Below are 22,995 nucleotides of genomic sequence, written 5' to 3'. Positions count from 1 at the left end.
GAGGGAGAGGAGGAGGAAGCCAACTCCAAGGATAGAAGACCCATCAGAATCAGCTTATTCCTCCTATCCCTCAGGGCCCGGGGGTTAAAAGCTGCACAAACTTGGCAGCCCAACAAGTGTGGTACCCCCAGGCAGAGGACGCACTGAGTGTGGCCATCCACTGGGGAAAGCTTATGACCACACTCAGTGCACTTAGAAAAAATGGCCTTAGAGGCCTTGGCCACAATCCCAAACGAAAACACACACGCGCCTCACACAAACACCTAAGAGGAAAAAGGGGAGGGTACTAGGTTTTAAACTAGGAGGAATGGTAAAGGGGTTTAAACTAAGACGTTAACTGTTCACACACACAAAAACTAATAAGATTTTAAGAAACTTTTCTTACTCACAGATCACCTAAAGCTCGGACCTCGAGAAACCCGTGCTCAACAAAGCCGCTGCAAACGAGATCTGAGGACTGGAAGGAGGTGACAGGGCATTGTGGGTAAGGGGGAGGAGCTTGGAGCTTGGATCTCTAGCATGGAAAGCTGCCGGCTCGGATCCAGTTCGGACCCGATACCACAGGTTGATGATCAAATGAAGTTTCCTACTTCAGATATTATGTTTCTCTAATCAGAAAATATCTAAAAAATTAATCGAATGCACATTTAATCTGAAACACAGTCAAATCACAATACTTCTAAACAGCATATATGGCAAATACCTCTCCAATACATTTTTTTCCTTGCAACAACCTCCATGTGAAGGGGACTTTGTCCTCTACATCCCCTTACTTACAGCTGTACAACCATAGAGAAAAGACAAAACTCACACAGTGAATCACTGTTGGTGCACAAACAGAAAATTCTAGAAATAATGATACAGGATAATACTGGGCCTAAGCAAGATAACAATGCTGTTCAACACTAACCTACATTGTTAATTCCTATGATCCAAAACCACACCAACAGTGATTTTCTATAGCCTGACAAATATTTCTAACAAATGTGATTCACTAATTTATGTTTTTCATGAAATGTGTTTTAGATCAATTATGAAACTTTTTTTGTAGATGAAATGTCACTCATACATACACACACACACACACACAATTTCTACTGTACACCTAATCCACTCTACTCCAAGTCTGTATGCATGAGGAATAACAGTATGGTAGGACCATCATGTGTACAGTAGATCAGGGCTGGTGAGAGTCATGAGGAACATGACCACCCCTAGTGATACTACCATGAACAGGGTTAAGCTATAGAGAGATAGGAATCTACCTCCACAAAGAATACAATTCTTAAAGCCAGGCATGGAAACTAAGAGTTAGAGAGTCGGTGAGGGGGTTATCCCTGGCAGAAGTTATAATACTGTGGGACCCCGTGCACTTTGTCTCTACTTTTGGCTCTTGCGCCTCATACCAGAGGGTAAATATATTTGATTCTGCAGCACAAATAAGCAAAATTTTACTTTATACTTAAAGTTAGAATTGCAAGTGCTTAGTTTTAAATAACAGTACATTATCAAGCTGTGCTATTACAGAAATGTAGCTGTTAGTACTACTGCAGAAATGTAATTTTATAACAACATTGTATGATTAAGCTGTGCCTGCATTTTGATTCACACAGCAAGGGAACCTGATTACATAGTGCTGCATGTGATAAGAAGCAAATGTTGGCTTGATGTTTCTATGTACTGTCTCTTATCAACAGTTTTGGTATGTAAAAATGCTGCAGTGTGCCAGAGAATGATGAAATTAACAGATTGTTCTTTTCTCACTGAAAATGCATTTTTGCTTCAGAAAACTATCTTGAATATAAGATACATACAGGATAAGGGTTTTACTAGGCTAAATGATTCTCTGTCCAGGATGTAGAAGGTTTGTTTACAGCCATGCCAGACTGCACTAGTGACATTAGCTTGTCGCCACTGGGAGCTGATAAAGAGATCCTTGACAGCAGATAATGCTTTTTTGAGAAAGGTTATGAGTACTTCATAATATAATAGCTAAACCAAGGGAATAATGGAGATAGTCTAACTTATATATTTTTTATTGTAAACAAGTTCTAAATTACTTTTACTGGTGCAATATGTCATCTTCTTTATCTGTGCAGTCTGGGTTGTAATTAATTAGCTTGTCCTAGAATTCTAAGGTTCAACCTACATGAGATTTCTCCTCAAACCACAATATCAGTCAGAGGTAATTATCACCAGATGTACACAAAGAACAATACCTGTATTAGGGGATGATATTTGAGGGGGGAGGAATTACTACTCCTGTAGAAACAGAGGATGCTTTCTTATGAAAAGACAACATGAAAAGAGTGAGGTGTGTACGTCTAGCTTAAGAATTATTGATGCTGTACAGCTATACAGGGTTGTTGTGTCTTTCGGCTTTTCCCGGTTAGGGGTCGCCACAGCAGAACTCCGGTCCGCTAATGATTGGTAGTTGATTTTTATGTGCCGAGTTACTAGCCCTGACCCACAACCTTCAACAAAGGTACGCCCATTTGCGCATGTCTTCACGCAGAAGACACTCTAGCTGAGAATCAAACCAGACAGCGTCTTACTGTGAGGCGACAACGCTACCGCAGTACCAGGTGCAGGTTATTAAATAAAATTATATTTAGGCCTTTGATCAGCAAATATGAAACCACTAGCACAAGATACTGGTCAACTCTTAAATAAGCCAGTAAATGACAAATGTTATTTCACCAACTTGGCATAGAAGAGACCACTAACACAAGAAACCAAGTTCATTTAGTGACTAATTTGTAATAAATAAAGCGTGAAAATACCAGCAGCATAGAAGACTGTATCACTGACTGAACAGGCTATTCATTAACAAAGGAAAACTGCTAGAACTAAGAAAACTGTGGATGAAGATTGCTAAAACCAACAGCCACAAATCTGTAAGTGAAGACTGCTACAACTACCAGCCACAAGTCTGTAAATGAAGACCGCTAGAACCAACATCCAGAAATCTGTAAGTGAAGACTGTTAAAACTAACAGCCAGAAATCTGTAAGTGAAGACTACTAGAATCAACAGCCACAAATCTGTAAGTCTATTAGAATCAACAGCCACAAATCTGTAAGACTACTAGAATCAACAGCCACAAATCTGTAAGTGAAGACTGCTAGAACCAACAGCCAGAAATCTATAAACAAAGACTGCTAGAAAACAATAGCCAGACATATGTAAGTGAAGACTACTAGAACTAACAGCCACAGATAAGTGAAGACTGCAAAAAACAAAAGCCAGAAATATGGAAGTGAAGACTTCAAGAACTAACAGACACAAATCTGTACATGAAGACTGCTAGAACCAACAGCCATAAATCTGTAAGTGAAGACTGGTAGAACCAACAGCCATAAATCTGTAAGTGAACACTGCTAGAATCAACAGCCAGAAATCTTTAAGTGAAGACTGCTAGAACAAACAGCCACAAATCTGTTAGTGAAGACTGCTAGAAAACAACAGTTAGAAATCTATAAGGGAAGACTGCTAGAAATGCCAATCATTTTGTGTGGGGAGCAACAACAGAAAATTAAAAGAAAGAATTGGTGAACATTTTTCGGACATGAAAAGGAAAGTAAAAACAAATCCTCTATTAATAAACATATTAAAATTTGAAGATGAACATTATTTTAAGTTTGCTGTTTTACAGAGTTTAAATGATGATATATGACCAAGACAGAAGAGAGTGAAAATAAATGGATTAACATTTTAAATGTGGATCAGCTACCACATCTAAATGGCTTTGCAGTGTAAAACCTTTTTTAATGATGCTCCCTTTAGGATGAAGAATTGTGCTAAGTGGATTGTCTGTGTTATATGAAAACCTATTCAAGTGAGTGAGACTTTATGAAATGTTTTTAACTTGAAGAAGCAGTGTGTGTGAAAGCTTTTATAAGCTTGCTTTATTTTGATTTATATTAAATTGTTGGCACTACCTTGGTTGTTCCTTTGAACATTTTTTTTTTTCATTTTCAGTAATAAGTGAACCTACTGTTAGGCATACAGTAACCATTTTCACCAGGCTAAATGAAAAGAAGATTACAGTCAGCTGTCTTTCCAGAGCCAGGATCCAGGATGTAACAAGGGATCTTAGATCCCACAATCCTGGAACTTATGATTATGTTATAGTAGTTATCATGTAGTGATGAATGACCTTAGCATTATAGCCAGAGGGATATGCAGCAAGATATGACTGAGCTTGCAATGCACATAAACAAGGCAGGAAAAACACTGGTTCTGAGCAGTATTTCACCATAACCCAGAATGATGCCAACAAGACAAGATGTCTGGCAAGCTGTCATACTTTGCCAAGCATGGTCTGCACCTCTGATACCATGGCTTTCACACTCTGGTTAATGCCTTTATTGCATACATTGTGACTTTTTTAGGAAGATTCTATTTGCTACACACTCCATCCTAGTAAAGTCTAATTCGGTGCATATTGAAGTGACTATACCCATTGCCAAGAGTCTTAATAAAAAAAAAGCCCGAGCTTGAGGCTTACCTGCACCTTAAACACCTGTATATATATTTAGGTACAGAGACATGACTTCAGAAAACTGAATGCATGCTTTTTCTGGTTTGGTTTGGTTCCTATCATGTTTTCAGACCTACCAACAATTGTGGTGGGAGTATCAGTATTTGTGAAGGATATGATCAACTCATGAGTGATTCTTCACAACACCAAATTTGAACTCCTAGCTGTCCAAATCACCCTTTATGTCTTTTATGTCTATGATACCTATCTTAACACCTTAGCATTAAACCCATCACCATTCTGTCAGGGGACCTCAACTATCCGTTAATAAACTGGCTGACTTACACTGACAGTGGTAGGCATACCCAATTCTTCATTGACATTATGCAAGCTAACTGCCATGTAGAAACAGTTAACCATTCTACTTTGGACCCAAGTATCCTTGATCTCATTCTCACAAATCTGTCCATTTTTTGAACACCTCCATATGTGCTGTCATCCTGCATTAAATCAGTAACCTGTTCCTTTAACATTCATTGTACTTCCTCTGCAAATACCTCTGTGTTTAGGGACTTCTGAAAAGCAAACCTTCTTCATTTACTTGATGACCCAGATAAATGCTGCTTTAATCTTTCTCCGATGGGCTTCATTGCTAAAGCTGCCTCCTATGCATCTGAGTTCTGCTCCTATTTAAATAGTTAGATTTATAAGGCAGTCCTTACCTGCATCATGTATAATGAGAAATGTATGAACAAACTCCTAATGGGGAATAACCATATCAATAAATTATACAGTAAGAGAAAAAAATCTGTTTAATGCTTATAAAACGCCTCATTCTACCTACCTTAGAGCATACTTAAGGAAAATAATAAAAAACTTAAGGGAACTATTAGAAGGTTTTAGGCAGAATATTGATTTAAAATAGGCACTAAAACAAATAAATAACCATAAATCTTTATTTAAGTTGTCAAATATTTGGAGCTAGTCCATAATAATGTGTCCCACTCTGGCCCAAAGGAAATATCTAATATCATAGATGACAGATTCAGTGCAAATTTAACTCCACACACAGTTATAGCTGTTGCACAGATTCCAAAGTCCCAACCACCTTCTATAATTATTACAGAAAGGTACTCCCGGCCCTCTCAAAAGGTAAAAACACCTCTCCCACAAACCTTGATAGAATAACAGTTTGCCTGATTGTCAAAACATATAAACATCTACTTATCTTCTTTAATCTAAGGCTCTCCACATTCACCTGTGGATCATTTAACCAAAGATCGACTATAAAATTGAATAGAGTAGATCATCTATATATAGAATCACCAGGTGAAGAACCAACATTTATAGCAGATGCCATAAAAATCCAGCCCTGCATTTCCCCAAAGTGTAGGGGTCACTGGAACACATATAATATGCGATACCCTTCATTGGTCTAAATAATATTTTTACATTTTCTCAAGTTTTTTTAATTAACAGGAGCTACTAAGTTATTGATATTAAATAAACTAATTAATAATGATTTGTGTCTAGAAAGAAGAAATAAGAGCAATCATTTCATTTCCTCTGGCTACAAGAAACACTTTGAAAAATGCCAGTGTGGAAAAAAAATCTTAGCATTAAAAATAGTAGGTGCAGGGGAGAGAGGCCTCTAGGTCATAGACCCTTCTCATGCCAAGAATGATACAGAATTTGGACTGATAATCCAACCCTATTGTAGCTGTGTCTAACAACCTTTAGACATCTAATAATGAGAAATGGATCAATGTAAATATTTTGTTACATTGTGAGCAGAAAACCTTACAGCAATCATCAATGAAAGGCATTTCAAGCTGATATCACTCAGAAACAATCAGTCTTGTCTATATATCTACATGTATGTATGTATAAATATATATATATATATATATATATATATATATATATATATATATATATATATATATATATATATATATATATATATATATATATACATATATATACATATATATATATATATATATATATATATATATATACACACACATATATATATATATATATATATATATATATATATATATATATATATATATACACATACACACTATAGGGGATCTGGACATGAATCTTTTAATTGCCCAAAATGACTTCAGTTCCATCCAGAAGATTCTAAATTTTATCAGCTTGTCATTATATAAATCATTTAAAATTATCCGAAGAGCATAGTAGGGGAACTATGAAAGGTCTGCTTCTAGAAAGAGATCCTCTGACTGGGACTGTAACTTTTGATAAAAAATGTTAATCAAGGCAACATTTTTGTTTTTATAAGAACCATATGGCCATGGGCAGCATGATACACTGAGTCTGCTGTAAAACATATGTCATCAGTTCAGTTGCTAGAGGACAGCAAACATGGAATATCAGAAAGCTAAGACCATATGCTTCATCAACATGGGATTTCAAACTACAGAGAACTCTTTGACACTTTCCTATTGTCTGGTAAACCAAATAGTAGACAAATGCTGGTTCTTCTAAGCTGTAAAAAGACAAAGGTTCCTTTAGTCAAGTATGGTACATGCTAACCCTAGTTCAAGTTAAGTGCTAATACGGTCAGCCCATTGGTGAATGAAAAATGTTTCTGTCTTCAAAAGCAACTTGTGTTTCCTCAATTATTTTAAAATTCAGAAAGAATCTCACATTGACTGGGATCTTGGTGAGTATATACAGTAACGATAAATATATGTATGAAGGATGTGGAATGGTGGTGCAGCAGTAGCGTTGTCGCCTCAGAGCAAGAGGTTCTCCCGTTCGATTCTCGGCTGGGGTGCCTTCTGTGTGGAGTCTGCATGTCCTCCCCACAGTCAAGTAGCATTCGAAAGACATGCGTGAATGGGCGTGCCTTCGTTGAAAGTTGGCCATCGAGCTGGCACCTCGGCACCATAAAAATCTACTGCCAATCATTAGTGGACTGGAGTTCCGCTGTGGCGACCCCTAGCTGGGAAAAGCCGAAAGAAAAACAACAACAACATATTTTGAAGGGTTAATAACGCCATAAAAAGTGCAGTGTTTGGTGAGCAAGGGTATGCTATACCAATCAATTTCTCACCTGGAAAGTGACCAGAGTAAGCTCTTCGCTTAGAAGACAAAAGAAGTTGAAAGAAAAGGAAATTAATTCAGATGCAAACTTCTAAATTAAAAAAAATATATTATATATATATATATATATATATATATATATATATATATATATATAATATATATATATATATATATATATATATATATAGATAGATATATATATATATAGATATATATATATATATATATATATATATATATGCCTTTCACCGGTGACAGGTGAAAGAATGTTGCTGTTAAGTAATCAGGCCTGCCACTGGACCAACTCAATCTTTTTTATTAATAGGAAAGTTACTAAATTACTGATATTAAATAAACTAATTCATACTGATTTGTGTCTAGAAAGGGGACAAAGAGTAATCATTTCATTACCACTGGCTACAATAAGTGCTTTGAAACATGCCAGTGTGAAAAAAATCACACAGTCTATGATTCACTGTTAAGTACTTAAAATTAGCACAGAAGATACCTCAGTCTTCACTGACATTATAAAGCTGCATGAGATCACTCCTGCTCTTTGTACATTTCACATGTTAAGTAATAGTACAAAGAACGGGTTCCTGTCACGAAACTGAATGTCAAGAATGCCAAATACTGGAAGGTCGAACTTGGTAGTTTGAAAGTTGAGAATGTCGAAGCCGCGGAAACCCAAATTCTTTCCCAGGGAAAGAATTCAGTTGGCCGTTTCTGCAGCTTCGACATTTTCAGACCGGGTCAAGGTAAGTGTACGAATGGGTAGTGATGGACTTTAGGGTTAGGGTGTGGGTCAGGTAAGTGTGCGACAGTGACGGACTTTAGGGTTAGGGCGCGGGTCATGTAAGTGTGCGGTAGTGACGGACTTTAGGGTTAGGGCACGGGCCAGGTAAGTGTGCGATAGTGACGGACTTTAGGGTTAGGGTGGGTTAAGGATAGTGCATAGATAGTGGTGTATGTAAGGTTTAGTGTAGGTTTTGAAGGTGCTTGGTGTGATTGTGTTATGTGTTTGTTTTTCGGAACAGCAAATTTTTTCCCTGGAAATTCGATCTTCCAAGTTCGAATTTATGGTGTTTGACATTTTGGAAGTTCGATTTCATGATATAGACCCCAAAGAACAGTAGCACAAATCCCACAGTATGGCTGTATGACTACTTATACATCACAGCAAACCTCATTGAACTTTGCCAGTCAAAATGGCCTGTTTTCTTCAAGTCAATCAAAATCAACATGAGATTTTCCAGTTGTGTTATAGTTATATAAGGGTGCCAAAGGCAGAATTCCCTCCAATGCTCATTTCTGAAAGGGAGATGTTTGCTCCAGATAAATGCATGATTTCTGGTGCTCCTCTTTTAGGCTGTTCATTACAAAAATAGTGTGTTCAGTATGCCAGTTGTAGTGGAGCACGTTTTTTCTAGGTCTTTTTCTCTCCTCGTCCCCTGTGACTATGCACCCTCCACTATTGTTATTCAACTCATTCAAAACAATGGGAGAAGTAGGCAGGAACTTGGTATTGTGGATGCCATCCTGCAGTGATTTTAAGTTATTTTGAGTGTTTCCTCGTGATGACTGTTGATGGCTGTAATATCAGTTGGTCATGCAATATTCACCCTGTGGGGTGTGTGTGTATATTTGTTTGTGTGATTCCATGCATACATTGGGGTCAGGAACAGTGCTACATGCTGCTTGGCAGGCTAAAGTGCTTGTCCTCATCCCCTTTGTTCAGTTCGCTATGCCATCACTCTCCAGCAGGTGACAGACAAGCTGCCTCCCTCCTCCAAGAAGGATGAGCTGACATTCACCATTCTCATCCACCTCCCAAACCAGCTTTTCCAGCAAAGAAATGCACTGAACAAACCCAAGCTGTTGTGCTGGTTCTGCAGTCAGTGTCCTCTCCCTCTGCACCACAGACCTGGCTGCATCAGAGAAGAAATCAATCAGCATTGCTTCCACACACATTATCACATCAATATAAGGAGGCTCAGAGCAGCAGAAACACAACTGATGCTTTTTAATAGATGTACTCTTTTACAGCTGTTATAGAAGAGGAAGACAAATGTTTTATATAAATAAAAATACAAGAAAAGGTTCTAAGTTCAGTGTTCAGTGTGGTTACTTAAACTCTGACAGTCATTTGAGGTTATTGAGGAGTCTTTTGCTATGTACACCCTAGCTCCAACTAATTCATTAGCTATACTTTAAGATGGACAGGAATATATATCCCTTGCATATCTTCACCACTTGTTAGTTCTGACCATAAGGTACTCTCCTTTGAAATAAAACCGAAACCAGAGATCCCTTTCACCCAAGATACATTTATAAGTTTATTTAAGACAAACTACCTACTCCTAAGTGATGCATTGGCCAGTTTCAAATCCCCACCAACAAACCCAGTTAACTCCACTGAATATGCAGAAATATATACCACCAGACTATACCAGTATGTACCCCATAGGAACAAGACCAGGGCAAACCCCAGAAAAAAATCCACGTGGTGGAAGCATAATATTATCAAGCTTTATAATAAAAAGAAAAGAATTTTGACCAAAAGTAAAAAGAGTAATTCCCAGAATGTTATGGCCCTTGTTACTGAAATAAACAAATCTAACAAAGCCAAGTCTGAGGCTAAAAAAGCTCTAAGCTAACTGTGAATAATGTTACCTATACTGATTCTAAAGATATACCAAACCTACTGACAGACAAATTTAGCTCTAACTTTACCCCTCTCTTCCCTCCATCTGTCCCTCAAGATACACCTGAAACAGGCTCACCTGGACATAAGACCAAGTTCTAAAACTGCTATCCAAAGCTAAAAATACTGCATCAATTGGTCCTGGCAATATCCCTGGGTGCATCTTAAATATCATGAAGTATGATTTAGCCACACCCTTAACAACACTATTCAATCTCAAACTCCATACAGCTTTTGTACCAAGGGAATATAGAAGACTTACAGTCATCTTCCTGCATTAGGGAGGAAGACTGAGGCAGTTACAGACCCATAAGTCTGACCAGCCTCATATGCAAAGCCATGGAAAAATTTATCATGGAATTAATCAATCAGGACCATAGGGAACCTCTGAATCCTGGACCCATCTCAGTTTGAATTCATCAAGGGCAGGTCATGCTCACTCAACCTGGTGGAATTTTTTGAAAAGGTCACCAAAGAGATGGATGAAGGCAAAATGGTACATACTACATACCTAAATCTGACCAAAGTTTTTGACACAATTTTTCATTCATGCATAATAGCAAAGCTAAATAAACTGGGAATAAACCCCTATGTCACCTAGTGGATTGCCAACTGGCTCACAGATAGAATGCAGATAATCAAAAGCGGGAAGTTACCACCACAAAGAGACCGGTCACCAGTGGAGTCCCCCATGGTTCTATGGTGGGACCTATCCTGTTTGGCATCTACTTTTCTGAAGTAAAAGCCAACACCAAAGAGCTCTGGCTGACTAGGTTTGTAGATGACTGCAAGCTATGAGCAGTCATTGAATCCCCAAATGACTTAGCCATCCTGCAAGAAGGTCTGTCTCAAATAAATAACTGGTGCCAAAATCATGGTCTAAATCTAATGCCAAAAAATGCATTACTGTATCCTTTGGGAAGTCACCTACCCAACGGAGCTACTAGACTGACAATATGCCTCGAAGAGTTGACCCAGTCATTCAGGATTTGGAAATATATGTGGACAGTAACTTAACTTTTGACAAATGTGATTTTTGTTGTAAGAAAGTCCTTCTCTATTGCACAGCTTATAAACAAAGAGATTGTGTCTAGATCTAGGGATGTCACTGTCCACCGTTACTCAGTCCTCATTAAGCTAGTCATTAAATATAATGCCCCCTTTGGCACGTATCTGTCAAGACACATGCAACAACTGGAATCCCCACACAGATACCTTAAAGACTTAGAAGATACGAAGATAACTATAAGGGAAAAGCACAAAATAAGCAATTTATTGATGACACAAAAAAGTTTTAAAGAGAATTGGGAAATAAAGTAAAAGGAATTGAAAGACCGCCAAAAAAAAGAGGAAGTAGATACATTTTGGAGAAGTATCTATGATGATCCTGTGGAACATAACAAAGATGCTAAATAGATAGAAGAAGTAAAAGAAAGAATAAGAAGTTTAAAGGTACAGGATATGAAATGGGATGAAGTAACAGCCAGAGAGATTGAAACAAAGTTGAGAAAAGCCTTTAACTGGAAAACCCCAGGCCCAGATGCAGCACCTAACGTTTGGCTTAAAGTATTAACTTCTTTGCACGAGGACTTAGCCATGAGTAAGAACTATTTATATGTGCACCCCAAAGACACACCGCACTGGTTAACAACAGGAAAAACAATGCTCTTACTTAAGAGTGAACCTGCAAGCTACCCTAAAAATTATAGACCAATAACTTGTCTTCCAACGATGTACAAATTATACATGGGAATTGACGCCGACAGAGTTTATAGTCATTTAGAAGAAAACTCAATTATGGCAGTAGAACAAAAGGGCAATAAAAGAAAGTCATATGGAACAAAGGATCATTTGTTGTTAAAGTTATAGTGGAGAAATGTAATAAGGCTAAGAATCTAAGTATGGCATGGAATGACTACAAAAAAGCATTTGATAGTATTCCACATTCATGAATAAAAGAGTGCTTAAAAATGTATAACATACACCCTACACTGATTGACTAAATTACAGTAACCATGAAACAGTGGCAGACCACTTTGCAATTAAGCCATGATAAAGGACAGATTATTACCCCAGGGATAAAATTTCAAAGGGGGATATTCCAGGGTGACTCTCTGTCACCGTTGCTATTCTGCCCTGCCATTAATCCATTAATTTATTTACTTAACAGCTTAGGCCATGGCTACAATTTGGCTCCCAGAAAACAACAAAGTCTAATGACTTCTCACCTCCTCTTTGTCAATGATTTAAAACTGTATAGCTCATCAGATAAGGAACTGAAAGCACAGCTTCAGGTTGTCAAAACCTTTTCAGATGATATTGGAATGTCATTTGGTCTTGATAAATGTGCAAAAGCAACCTTTAAAAAAGGAAAACTGCAGCACCAGGAAACATAAGTTTGGGACAAGAATGTGATATAAAAGAACTTGAGCAAAAGGGAGTGTATAAGTACTTGGGAATTGATGAAGGATTGGCAATAAAACATGAACAAATGCAAATAAAGCTCAGTAAGGAATACTTCAGAAGACTTAAATTAATCCTGAAAACAGTACTGACATCTAGGAACAAGATCCAAGCCATAAATCAATTTGTTCTTCCTGTCCTAACTTATAGTTTTGGAGTGATTGACTGGTCCCAAAAAGTGTTGGATAGACTGGATATTAAAACAAGAACGATGCTTCATGTTTACCAAATGATTTATAAAAATCAGTGTACACGAAGATTATATATTCCCCACTCCGAAGGAGGGATGGGCCTCCTTGAAATTGATTACATGTATAGATCTACAATCATGGGACTCCACACATATCTGCTGACATCACAGGATCCAAATGTAGTTAAAGTTTTGAAACATGAGGAGAATAAATCTAAGATGACATCTCTGCTTAATTTAGCAGAAACATATTGACATCAAGCAGGAATAGAAATTATACAAGAAGTAGATAAAAACTAGGCAGTAACTGAATGTGCTAAAAAACAAAACAAAAAAAAAGAATATAAGGTGAAGGACCAGATGAGAAGGCAGGAAATGTGGAAAAAACATAAATATAGTTGCAAGTATATAAAACTTCTGGAAGATCCTCATGTTGATCAAGAACGAACACAGGAATGGTTAAGGAGAGGTGAATTCACATCAAGAAATGAAAGGTTAATATTGACAGCCTAAGATAGTGAGCTACGTACACACTGGTTTACAAAGTCCATTGAACATGTGGGAGAAACAGACATATGTAGGTTTTGTAAAACTGAATTGGAAACAGTCATGCTGGTTACGATGCACTAATGGCAGAGGGACTGTATACTGAAAAACATAATAATGTGGCGAGACTGTTATACTGGAGATTGTGCAAATATTATGGTATTGAAGTGGCTGAAAAACACTGGAAACATGAGTCATAAAGAATCAAAGAAAATGATGATGTTTATATCACATGGGATCACCCAATACCAACAGTTCAAAAGATAGATGCTGGAAAACCGGATATAGTGGTCCAAGAAAAGAAGACAAAGTAGCATTGATCATTGAAATTGCCACACCCAGTGACTACAGTATCTAGCATACAGAGAGACACAAAGTCATAAAATACCTGGATCTGCATGCAGAAACAAGAGCCATGTGGAAGAAAGATACCCAGACAGTTCCAGTAGTAGTAGGAGCAACTAGTCTTATAAAAAAGAATTTACAATCGTATTTAGATATGTTACCAATTCATGTAACACCATACGAATTGCAGAAGGAGCCATTACTGGGCACATTGCAGGTGCTCCGAAGAGCACTTTTGGCTAACATCAAAGAGTAAAACAATACTAATTTCTTGAACTTTGATCGTACTTTGACTTAGGAATGGGGTCCATTCTCGTCATGGTATTAGAAACCCAAAAGACTTGGAGAAATTAAAAAAAATAGATACCTTACTAAAAGGATAAAAGACCTAAACAACATGTCCTACATGGACTGACTCAAAGCCCTGTCACTATACACAGTATCCTACACACTGCTAAGAGTCTGGCATACAGGGCATCCTCTGATCCATTACTGATGTATTTACTGCACTTCAACAAGTCAAATGACATCAGAAATACTCAGTCTAGGGCTCTAAACCTCTTCTGCAACGTCAACAGAATGGCTTATGGGAAAGGTATATTTTGCAGAGATACTGCTGCTGTGGACAGACTCCCCATCCATATAAAACAAAGTTCATCCATGCCCATTTTCAACTGTAACTTAGATCTATGGTTGGAAAACAGAAAATTTACCCCAGGACTAACCACTGTACTACTAATATACAGAGGCAGCTCCTAAATGCTTTACCCCCCTTCAAATTATCTATGGTATGATCCCAGTTATTCTTGTTAGGGTAATATGTAATTATCAACCATGGGGTAGGTAAGGACAGTCTATAACCAAGTGGGACAGTTATTTTGAGCACAAAAAGTGAAATTGGCTAAGCTTAAAGTGGCCCACAAGGGCAGCTGACATAATATTTACTATGATAGAAAGATAGATAGCTAGATAAATAGATAGGCAGACAAACAGATATATACCATACCTCCCAACTGTCCTGAATTACTCAGTTTTTACCGAGTTTTGGGTTCCAAATAATGGGGTGCCACGATTCCCGAGTGGCACCCCTTCATTTCCGATTTTATTTCTATTTCGCACTTTGTTTTTTTTATTTTTATTTTTCATGCTTTGTGAGCTGACGTCATCGCATGCATGATGACATCAGCTCCACCAGCCTGTCGGAATTGAGCTTGCACATGTATTTCCGGCTCTGGTTCAAATGCTTTTGCGAGCGGGAAGTCGCCAGAGCTGGAAAGGATTTATTTAGAAGGCTGGCTGTTTCTGGCATTATTAGAAGGCACTAGCTGAAGTTATTATGGATTATTTTGAAGATGCTTGCTGGCTGGATTTATTTAGAAGGCGATCACTGGCTGGATAAGATGCTTTCTCGCTGTTTCTGGAGCCTGGCTGGATGTATTTAGAAGTAAGGCACCTAGAAATGGTATATGTTCAGAAAGGGTGTGTGTGTGTGTATGCATGTGTGGTCACTAGGAATGTGTATGGTTATGTAACATATGATTCGCACAAAATATAAATGTCCCTGTTTCTACCTTTTTTTCTAGATCTACAATTTTATTACATATACTTTATTTTTATTTCCTGCCATTCTTTGAGGTGATTCTTTTTATGACTGAAAATTACTTTGTGGGGTATGAGAATTTAGTGCCATTAGCTGATAAATCAGTCTGATTGTGTAGAAGCATACAGGTACAAATGGCCTGTTGGAAGTTTGCCAATAAAGCTTCGTTTTTAATGATGGCATTCCACAGGAAACTAATTAACAACACTATAGAGAGCAGATAATTTGGATTGTGTATTTGAAGGCTGTATTGTGCTGGTTTGATATAACAATGCTTCTTTTTATCTGAAGAAGTCTGCCCTGAGCAGACGAAAGCGCTCATTTGTAACGTTTTACAATAAAGGAGAACTATATTCCAGTGGAACAGAAGACTTTTTTCATGGTGTTAGCTGTTTGTATTTACTAATGCTTCTTTTTACTTATCTTTCAGATAAAATTCTGTTTAAAAGTTTTAATTGAAAAGTAGTTCACGGTGGTATACAGGTACTCATAAACAGGTAGGTAGTCAGACACAAAGAATGCTAGGTAAATATTTTACAGTGTCAAGAAATGGTGTTTTCAAGAGTATTTCTAAAATATGCTGCGTGGGACGTTTAGCTCCCTGAATCACATTCAAGGCATTAACAAAAACAAATTTATTTCTGCTGGAAGAGTAAACTGCAGAAAAGTAACTAAATAATGTTCCATGAATTAGTAATTACAAGCTTCTTTGGCAATAGTCTTTCACAAGATATTGTAAATGATGCTTTTCTTTTAAAAAATGTGAAAGATAGTTAGTGAGTACTTGGCACCTATAAAAAACTTGGATAAGCAGTCATTACCCTTTACTAAGCAATAATGGACTCCAGAGACAGTTTTTATTAGACGTGAGTGATCATGCCGATACTAATTGTTTGCAATGCCGTTTAATACCAGCTGCTGATTGCTACTTTTTACCTCCATAAATGGCAGTCATTCTTTAAGAACAGATACATTCTTTATATGCATGCCATCTAGAACATGGTTTATTTTACCTATGAGTAATGTGAGTTGTGTGTGTGTGTGTGTGTGTGTGTGTGTGTGTGTGTGTGTGTGTGTGTGTGTGTGTGTGTGTGTGTGTGTGTGTGTGTGTGTGTGTGAGAAAAAGCCCCCATTGTAGTACACTTGGTGGCTAGAGGTACTCGGGCTCAAACCCTTTACCTTGGGTACAGGGTTTGAGGAGCCTTAAAGTCCCTAGCCACCACAAATTGTAAACTTGTGCCTCATATTTTTGATCTGAGACTGTTCCTCATACAATCTGTGGTTTTCAGGATTTTTGTGGCAAATCATTGCAGGATTGAATTCATTAAATAATGACAAGCATTTGAATTTCAGACTTCATATTCTTCATAAAATAAATGATAACACACAACCTTTTATTCTAGCAATTTTCTAAGTTTGTTAGATCAGTATTTTAAATGTATTCCTATTTTGAGGCTGTATTCCCCCATTATTGGCTTTGTACAGTTTTTTTGTGCTAAGAGTTGAAAGCTATGGTGAGAAGTGAGACCTGAATTTGTATTCCCCCATTATTGGCTTTGTCCAGGTTTTTTGTGCAAAGAGGTTGAGAGCTATGGCCAAAAGGTAATCTTTATCCACTACTGGCCAAATGCATTTGCTTTGAACGTGGTGTGGGTTTCAATGCTGTTTCAATGAATGTGAGTTTCAAGGGCAGAAAAGTTTTAATGCAAAGTCTATTTTCGTTGTGAGACAGTGTTGCTTTGTTTAGCAGATGTCTATTGGTGTTTGTCCATTGGGCTGTAAAATGTAAAAATAAAATCCAAATAATCATTGTATTATTAAAGCATTATGCACACATTAGTGTTTATGGTAAATGGGGCGAAATAGCCAGGTAATTGGACATTGGAATGGCTGCAGGGGGACTCTGGTGCCATATTTTCGTTGTCTGTTCTTCAGTTTGCATTTGAAAGTTGGTATCCCACAATTCCATTGGAGTGGACGAGGTTACATAATTATGTATACAAATTTTATGTTAATCAGCGTACAGATTTGTACCTATTTTTCATGGGCCTTGACCAGATTTTTGATGTTTCCAGGTTTAGGGTATGATAGATACATATGCACTGAAACTGTGCAATCACCCTGCTGTTTTCTGTAGATAATGTATGGTAAGAATTACCAGGAACATGTTTTTGATGAGTGCTCTTTGATTGACAGAAACATGACAGCTTTATCACTGAAAGCCACTTTCAGCAAATGCATGGTGTTGCCCTTTCTTCACTGTTGTGCAAGGGTGGAGTTGATATATATATATATATATATATATATATATATATATAGTTGAATGGTCTGCATATTGTATGGTAGTACAGTCAGTGGGAACTTTATTTAGGTCATTTATAAAAATGTTGAATAGTAGGGGTCCCAAGAATGACCCCTGGGGCACTCCTATGTTATTTGGGAGAAAACTGGAGAGGTTATACAGCCATTTTACAGATTGCTGTTGGTTTTCCAAGTAACGAGTGAATCAGGTTAGGGTGGCATCAGAGCATCCTAGTGAGTGAAGTTGCTGGATAAGTTTGATGTGTTGAATACTTTTGAGAGATCCAATAACAGGACTGACGTAAGTAGGTTACTATCTAGGGCGTTATAGATGTAATTTGTGAAGGAGACTAGGGCAGTAATGGTACTGTGGGATGGTCGAAAACCATATTATAAAGGGGAGAGTAGGTTGTTGCTGGTTAGATATTCAACCAGTTTCCATTATTTTAGATAGAGGGGACAGTATGGAAATGGGTCTAAAATTAGGTAGGTCATGAGGGTTTCCACCTTTATGAAGTGGGGTGATTATTGATTTTTTCCAGAGCTGGGGGACTGTGTGTTCTGCAAGTGATTGGTTTATAAGGATACTTATTAGGAAACATATTGCCTTAGCACTAATTTTGAGGTATTCCGGGGGGAGATTACCAGCGGATAAGGAGCCTGGTTTCAGTTTGCCATGTAATGTTTGTATTTGATAGGTTGCTATAGGTTGGAAGTTAAAGATGGTATGGAGCTGATATTGCTTTGAGGTATGATGAATTGGTTAATGAGGATTGGGGTACTGCCTGCATTTACTAATGTAAGGATAATATCAATAAAGTTTTTATTAAATATTTCACTGATTTCAACTGGGCTTTTATCTGGAAATGGAGATGGGTTTTGGGTGCTGCCAGGATTTAGTAATGAGATGACAGATTTCCAGAAAAGTCTGGGATTATTACTGGGGGGTGTTTATTTATTTGGAGAAGTCTTTTTGTCCTGATTAATGGCCTGTTTTGCTTTGTTTCTAAGTATTTTTGAAGGCGGTTTCATTGGGACGGGGCTTATCTTTTCTTCATTTGTGCCATGCTTGGTCTCTATTAATCAGTAGTTGTTTGGTTGATTTAGATATCCAGGGAGCATGGTTATGTTTAACTTTCTTTTTTCTTATGGGGGCTATGGAGTAAAGGGTATCTAGGAAGATAGTATTGAAATAATGTACTGTTTCATCTAAGGGAAGATATTTCAATGGGTTTCAATTTATTGTTTGTAATAGGTTGCAAAAGTGAGACAGAAGAGTTTTAGATTCATAAATCTAAGAACTTTAGGTTTAGGGAGTAGGGAGTGGATTTTTAGGTTTAAAGAGTGACTGGGGACTTTATGGCTTAGAAACAGAAAGGGAGTGCTATGGTTAGGGATGAGGCAGGAGTTATGGTTAGAGTTAGGGCTCTGGTAGGTATGGCTAGGCAATTAAGTGGGATCATGCAGGTGGGAGTTAGGCCACTTGCCATTTAGACCAAATGGCAGCAAGCGTGTTGTCAGGTACTAACGTCTGAGCACATGTAGTAGACTAAACAACAATCAAACCAAAAAACATGAGAGAAGGAAATAACTTATTCCTAGAAAGACACATTTCATGCACAAGGACAAATACATCATATGAATAACAGATCTGGAAACATAAAAATGAGAGAAAAGTTAAAGAAACAAGAATCAGTAAGTAGAGCAAGATTCTCATGCCAGACTATAGGCTGTTAGTGTCAGTGGTTACGCCAGAGTATAGGCTGTTAGCATCAGTGGCTCGACAGGTAGCATAATTACCTCTGATACACACACAGACACAACAACAAGCTCAAGCAGGGCTTTTGCATTTCCTGCACTCAAACCTGCAGAAAAGTTCCTTCTTAACCGTCTGTTTCTCTTCACCAATTGTTTTTATATTTAAACGGAAAGGAACGGACATCAACGGTCGGTTTAACAAACTAGTCTGGAAATAACATCAGTTAATTCATTTGAATTTCTAGTGTTGAGTACTTATGGTATATTTACAGCAAGGCAACAATATTAACCAGTTATTCCATTCTGATAAACAGCAGCCACTTTTCAGAATACATATATATAACCGTCCTTTACTGTTTTCTTTACACGCAGACACCCAGGCAGTTTCCATTATGCAATAACTTTAAGGCATAACATTAATGTTCTTTTTTTATTTATTTACTTACCTGGAGCCAGAGGTTGAACTCAAGCCACCAGAAAAAAAAAGAAATTCTCTCATCCTAGGGACTGGGAGTGTGGACCTGACTCTGTACTGCAGTCCACAGAAGTAAGTTGGGCAACTTGGGTTTGGCTTGGCCACTTGGCAAGACGGGAAAGAAGTTAAATTTAAACTGTAACACTTGAGTCCACAGCTGTCTGCTCACTCACTGCTGCCTGGCCTGCTGTGCACACTGCTGCCCTGCTATATTTCAATTTCCAAATTACCAGATCGGCATATCTAAACATTAGGGTGGCAGTGTGCTAATGTACTGTAAACACAGTCCCAGTGTCTCCGATTGGCTGCTAGTCTGAGTGCCTCAATGCTAATGCATGATGACATCAGCTACAACTTGTTAAAAAAAAAAAAAAAAAAAAAAAAAAAAATGAAAAAAACTTGGGAATTAAAAGGGCCACTTGTGAATTCATGGCACCCCATTATTTAGCTCTCAAGACTGGTAAATACCGAGGAATTTGGTACAGTTGAGAGGTATGCTCAGTATCAAAACTCAAAAAAGTAATAGCGAATATCAAAAGCCAAGCTACATTAATAAACTATGGAATAAGCATTTTTGTTCTAGAGGACTTCATTAGAGACTAATTTACAAATACTACTGAGATGTAGTTTACAGCAACATATACTCACATCATTAAACCACAATTATAACAATAAAGCAATAAATTGAACTTCCAAAGCAAAGAGATAATAGAAAAAGAATTAATGCCTCAGTCATTTTTTCTTCAAAACCGTACTGAAATTCTACTGGGGGAGCAATGAGATTTATAAGATTTCAAAGGTGTACCAATGGCAAATAAGATTAGATGATTGCAATCAGCCAGGAATCAACAAAATGAGTGGTTTTGAAGAAAACAGTTGAATTTAGATGAATCAGGTTGGTGAAAGAAGAGAAATGAATCAGAAAGAGGAAGAAGGAAAAAAAATAATTGTTTTCTACTATTAATGAAATTTATGATTTATAATGGTAATGCTTCAAGTAAAGCAAACTTACAGATATGACTGAAACCCAGATATCCACACAAGATAAGCATAATGTTTCATTATTATGATTACATATATGCTCAGTTTGTACTAACAATTAATATAACTTTAGAAAATGTGAATGAAAAGCAAAAACCTGTTAACTCCATAAATATTTTAATTTATTAGAATCTTGTATTTTTTGTATTTTCCTAGCTATACATTTCAAGTTGTTCAGGGAAAGACAGATATCTTCTGGAAGTTCCAGCGCTACAATCTGATTGTCGAATATCATAACCGACCTGCCCTGGCTCCTCCGTTCATCATCCTAAGTCATATCAGCATGATCATCAGGTCGATTTTTAATAAGGCAGGAGACAAGAAGGAGCACTTTGGTAGGTACCTTGGAAAACATATTTAGCCTGCAGGAAGACTAAAATTTATATCTGATACTGTGATAACATACTGTCTTCTTTATCTGAGATGTCTGTAGAATTCTAAAAGCATGTTGATACTCCCTGCAAGAGCAAGCACGGACTCTACAGACAGTCAGGCCTAGCAAAATTACACTTAGCAGCAGCACCATTCTGTTTCAATAAATGATCTGAATACTTATATGTAATTCTATAACAAGATAATGGGACCTTTTAATTATTTTACTACTGAAGGTTTTGTCCTTATCCCTGACTGATTCTGCTGATGTTTGGCCCTTGTATATAAATGTCTGTATATATTTTAGGAATTGAACTATGTCATTTATCCATAAAATGTTCGCTATTCACTTAGAAAAGAGCAGCTATGTGTTGAATTTTAATTAAAAAATGACTGCAGTTTTCTGCTGTAGCGTTAAATAAGAAGAAATTCTCTGACAGAGGCAGACAATAATGTTCAAATTAACATATGCCCCCACATAACCTCTACAAACTTCCTAACTAATATACTCCCCCCAATAAACACCAATGATACACAGGGACACAACTGGGTTGGATTACACAGCTACACTTATAAAGACCTTGTTGGTTGCTAGCCTAGTGAATAACTATGAACCTATGAAATGTCACTTTTACACAGAATAGTTTTGGCTTGCTGTTAGAACAAGATTAGATATATATATAATTAAAAAAATTGATAGGTAATATATCCGCTAACTTGAAGAAACATGAAGGCTCCATTATTGTTTTAAATTCGATGCATATAAATGTTTATCCATTTCTAATATCCATTTTAACCTTAATTTGACACTACCTGCAAATGCCAATATCTCAAATTGCTTTAAGGTTTCTACTTCAAAGCTTTCAGGGCATGATTCTTGGAAATTTAGATTTACATAACATACACCCAAGAATTCAGAAAGACTTAGTGTGACGTGAAAGCCTTTGCTAGGGAGACTCACAAATCACACAAAGCCTTTCCCATTCAGAAACTAATCTACTGCTGAGGGTTCTCCTAATAGGGGTCTCAGCAAAGAAAGCGGTCTCGAGGGTGAACTAATGCAGCACTTTGGGAGAGTGATTAACACTAATTAACAATGTACTCTTCCTCTGAAATGTCCACGGCTCTCAATTTGCACAGCTGAGCAATTCAGAGACATGCTCGGCCATGGTAAATTTTACTCAAGGATGAAAAAGTTGCTGCCATAAAAATACAGCAGTCTCTTATTCAGTCCTCTAGGAGTACTCACTCCAAGTAAGTTCAGTGAAAATGTGGGGATTAGAGCTGTTAGTGTGTGTATGTATGCGGACATGTGTGTGTAGTAGCATAAAATAGACTGCATGAATGTGTGTGTGTGTGTGTGTGTGTGTGTGTGTGTGTGTGTGTGTGTGTGTGTGTGTGTGTGTGTGTGTGTGTGTGTGTGTGTGTCTCCCTGAATGATCACACTAGGGGTGTTAGGCATGGAATTCAGAGTACAGATATATATATGTGTGTGTGTGCGCGTGCGCAAATTACAGTCAGCTGTCTGTCAGGTGCCAGGATCCGCCACATAACGCATGCACTCAAGTCACTCCACAACAAGTACACATATGACTCTGTCATTGTCCATGTTGGAGTAAATGACTTGAGACGTA

General features: G+C 37.5%; 1 protein-coding gene across 1 annotated transcript in view; it reads left to right on the top strand.

The window, feature by feature from the left end:
• Positions 1-22,995, top strand: part of TRPM5 (transient receptor potential cation channel subfamily M member 5) — a 749,498-nt gene that overhangs the window by 649,981 nt on the left and 76,522 nt on the right. Inside the window, exon 21 of the mRNA XM_044058928.1 lies at positions 21,146-21,324. Within this exon, the coding sequence (XP_043914863.1) occupies positions 21,146-21,324 (179 nt within the window). The remainder of the gene's footprint in view (positions 1-21,145; positions 21,325-22,995) is intronic.

The sequence above is a fragment of the Protopterus annectens genome, chromosome 17.part0, assembly GCF_019279795.1.
Source record: "Protopterus annectens isolate FY-2018-M chromosome 17.part0, PAN1.0, whole genome shotgun sequence".
Lineage (NCBI taxonomy): Eukaryota > Metazoa > Chordata > Ceratodontiformes > Protopteridae > Protopterus > Protopterus annectens.
Note: the sequence above shows the minus strand (reverse complement) of the source record. Positions and strands in the feature narration are given on the sequence as shown.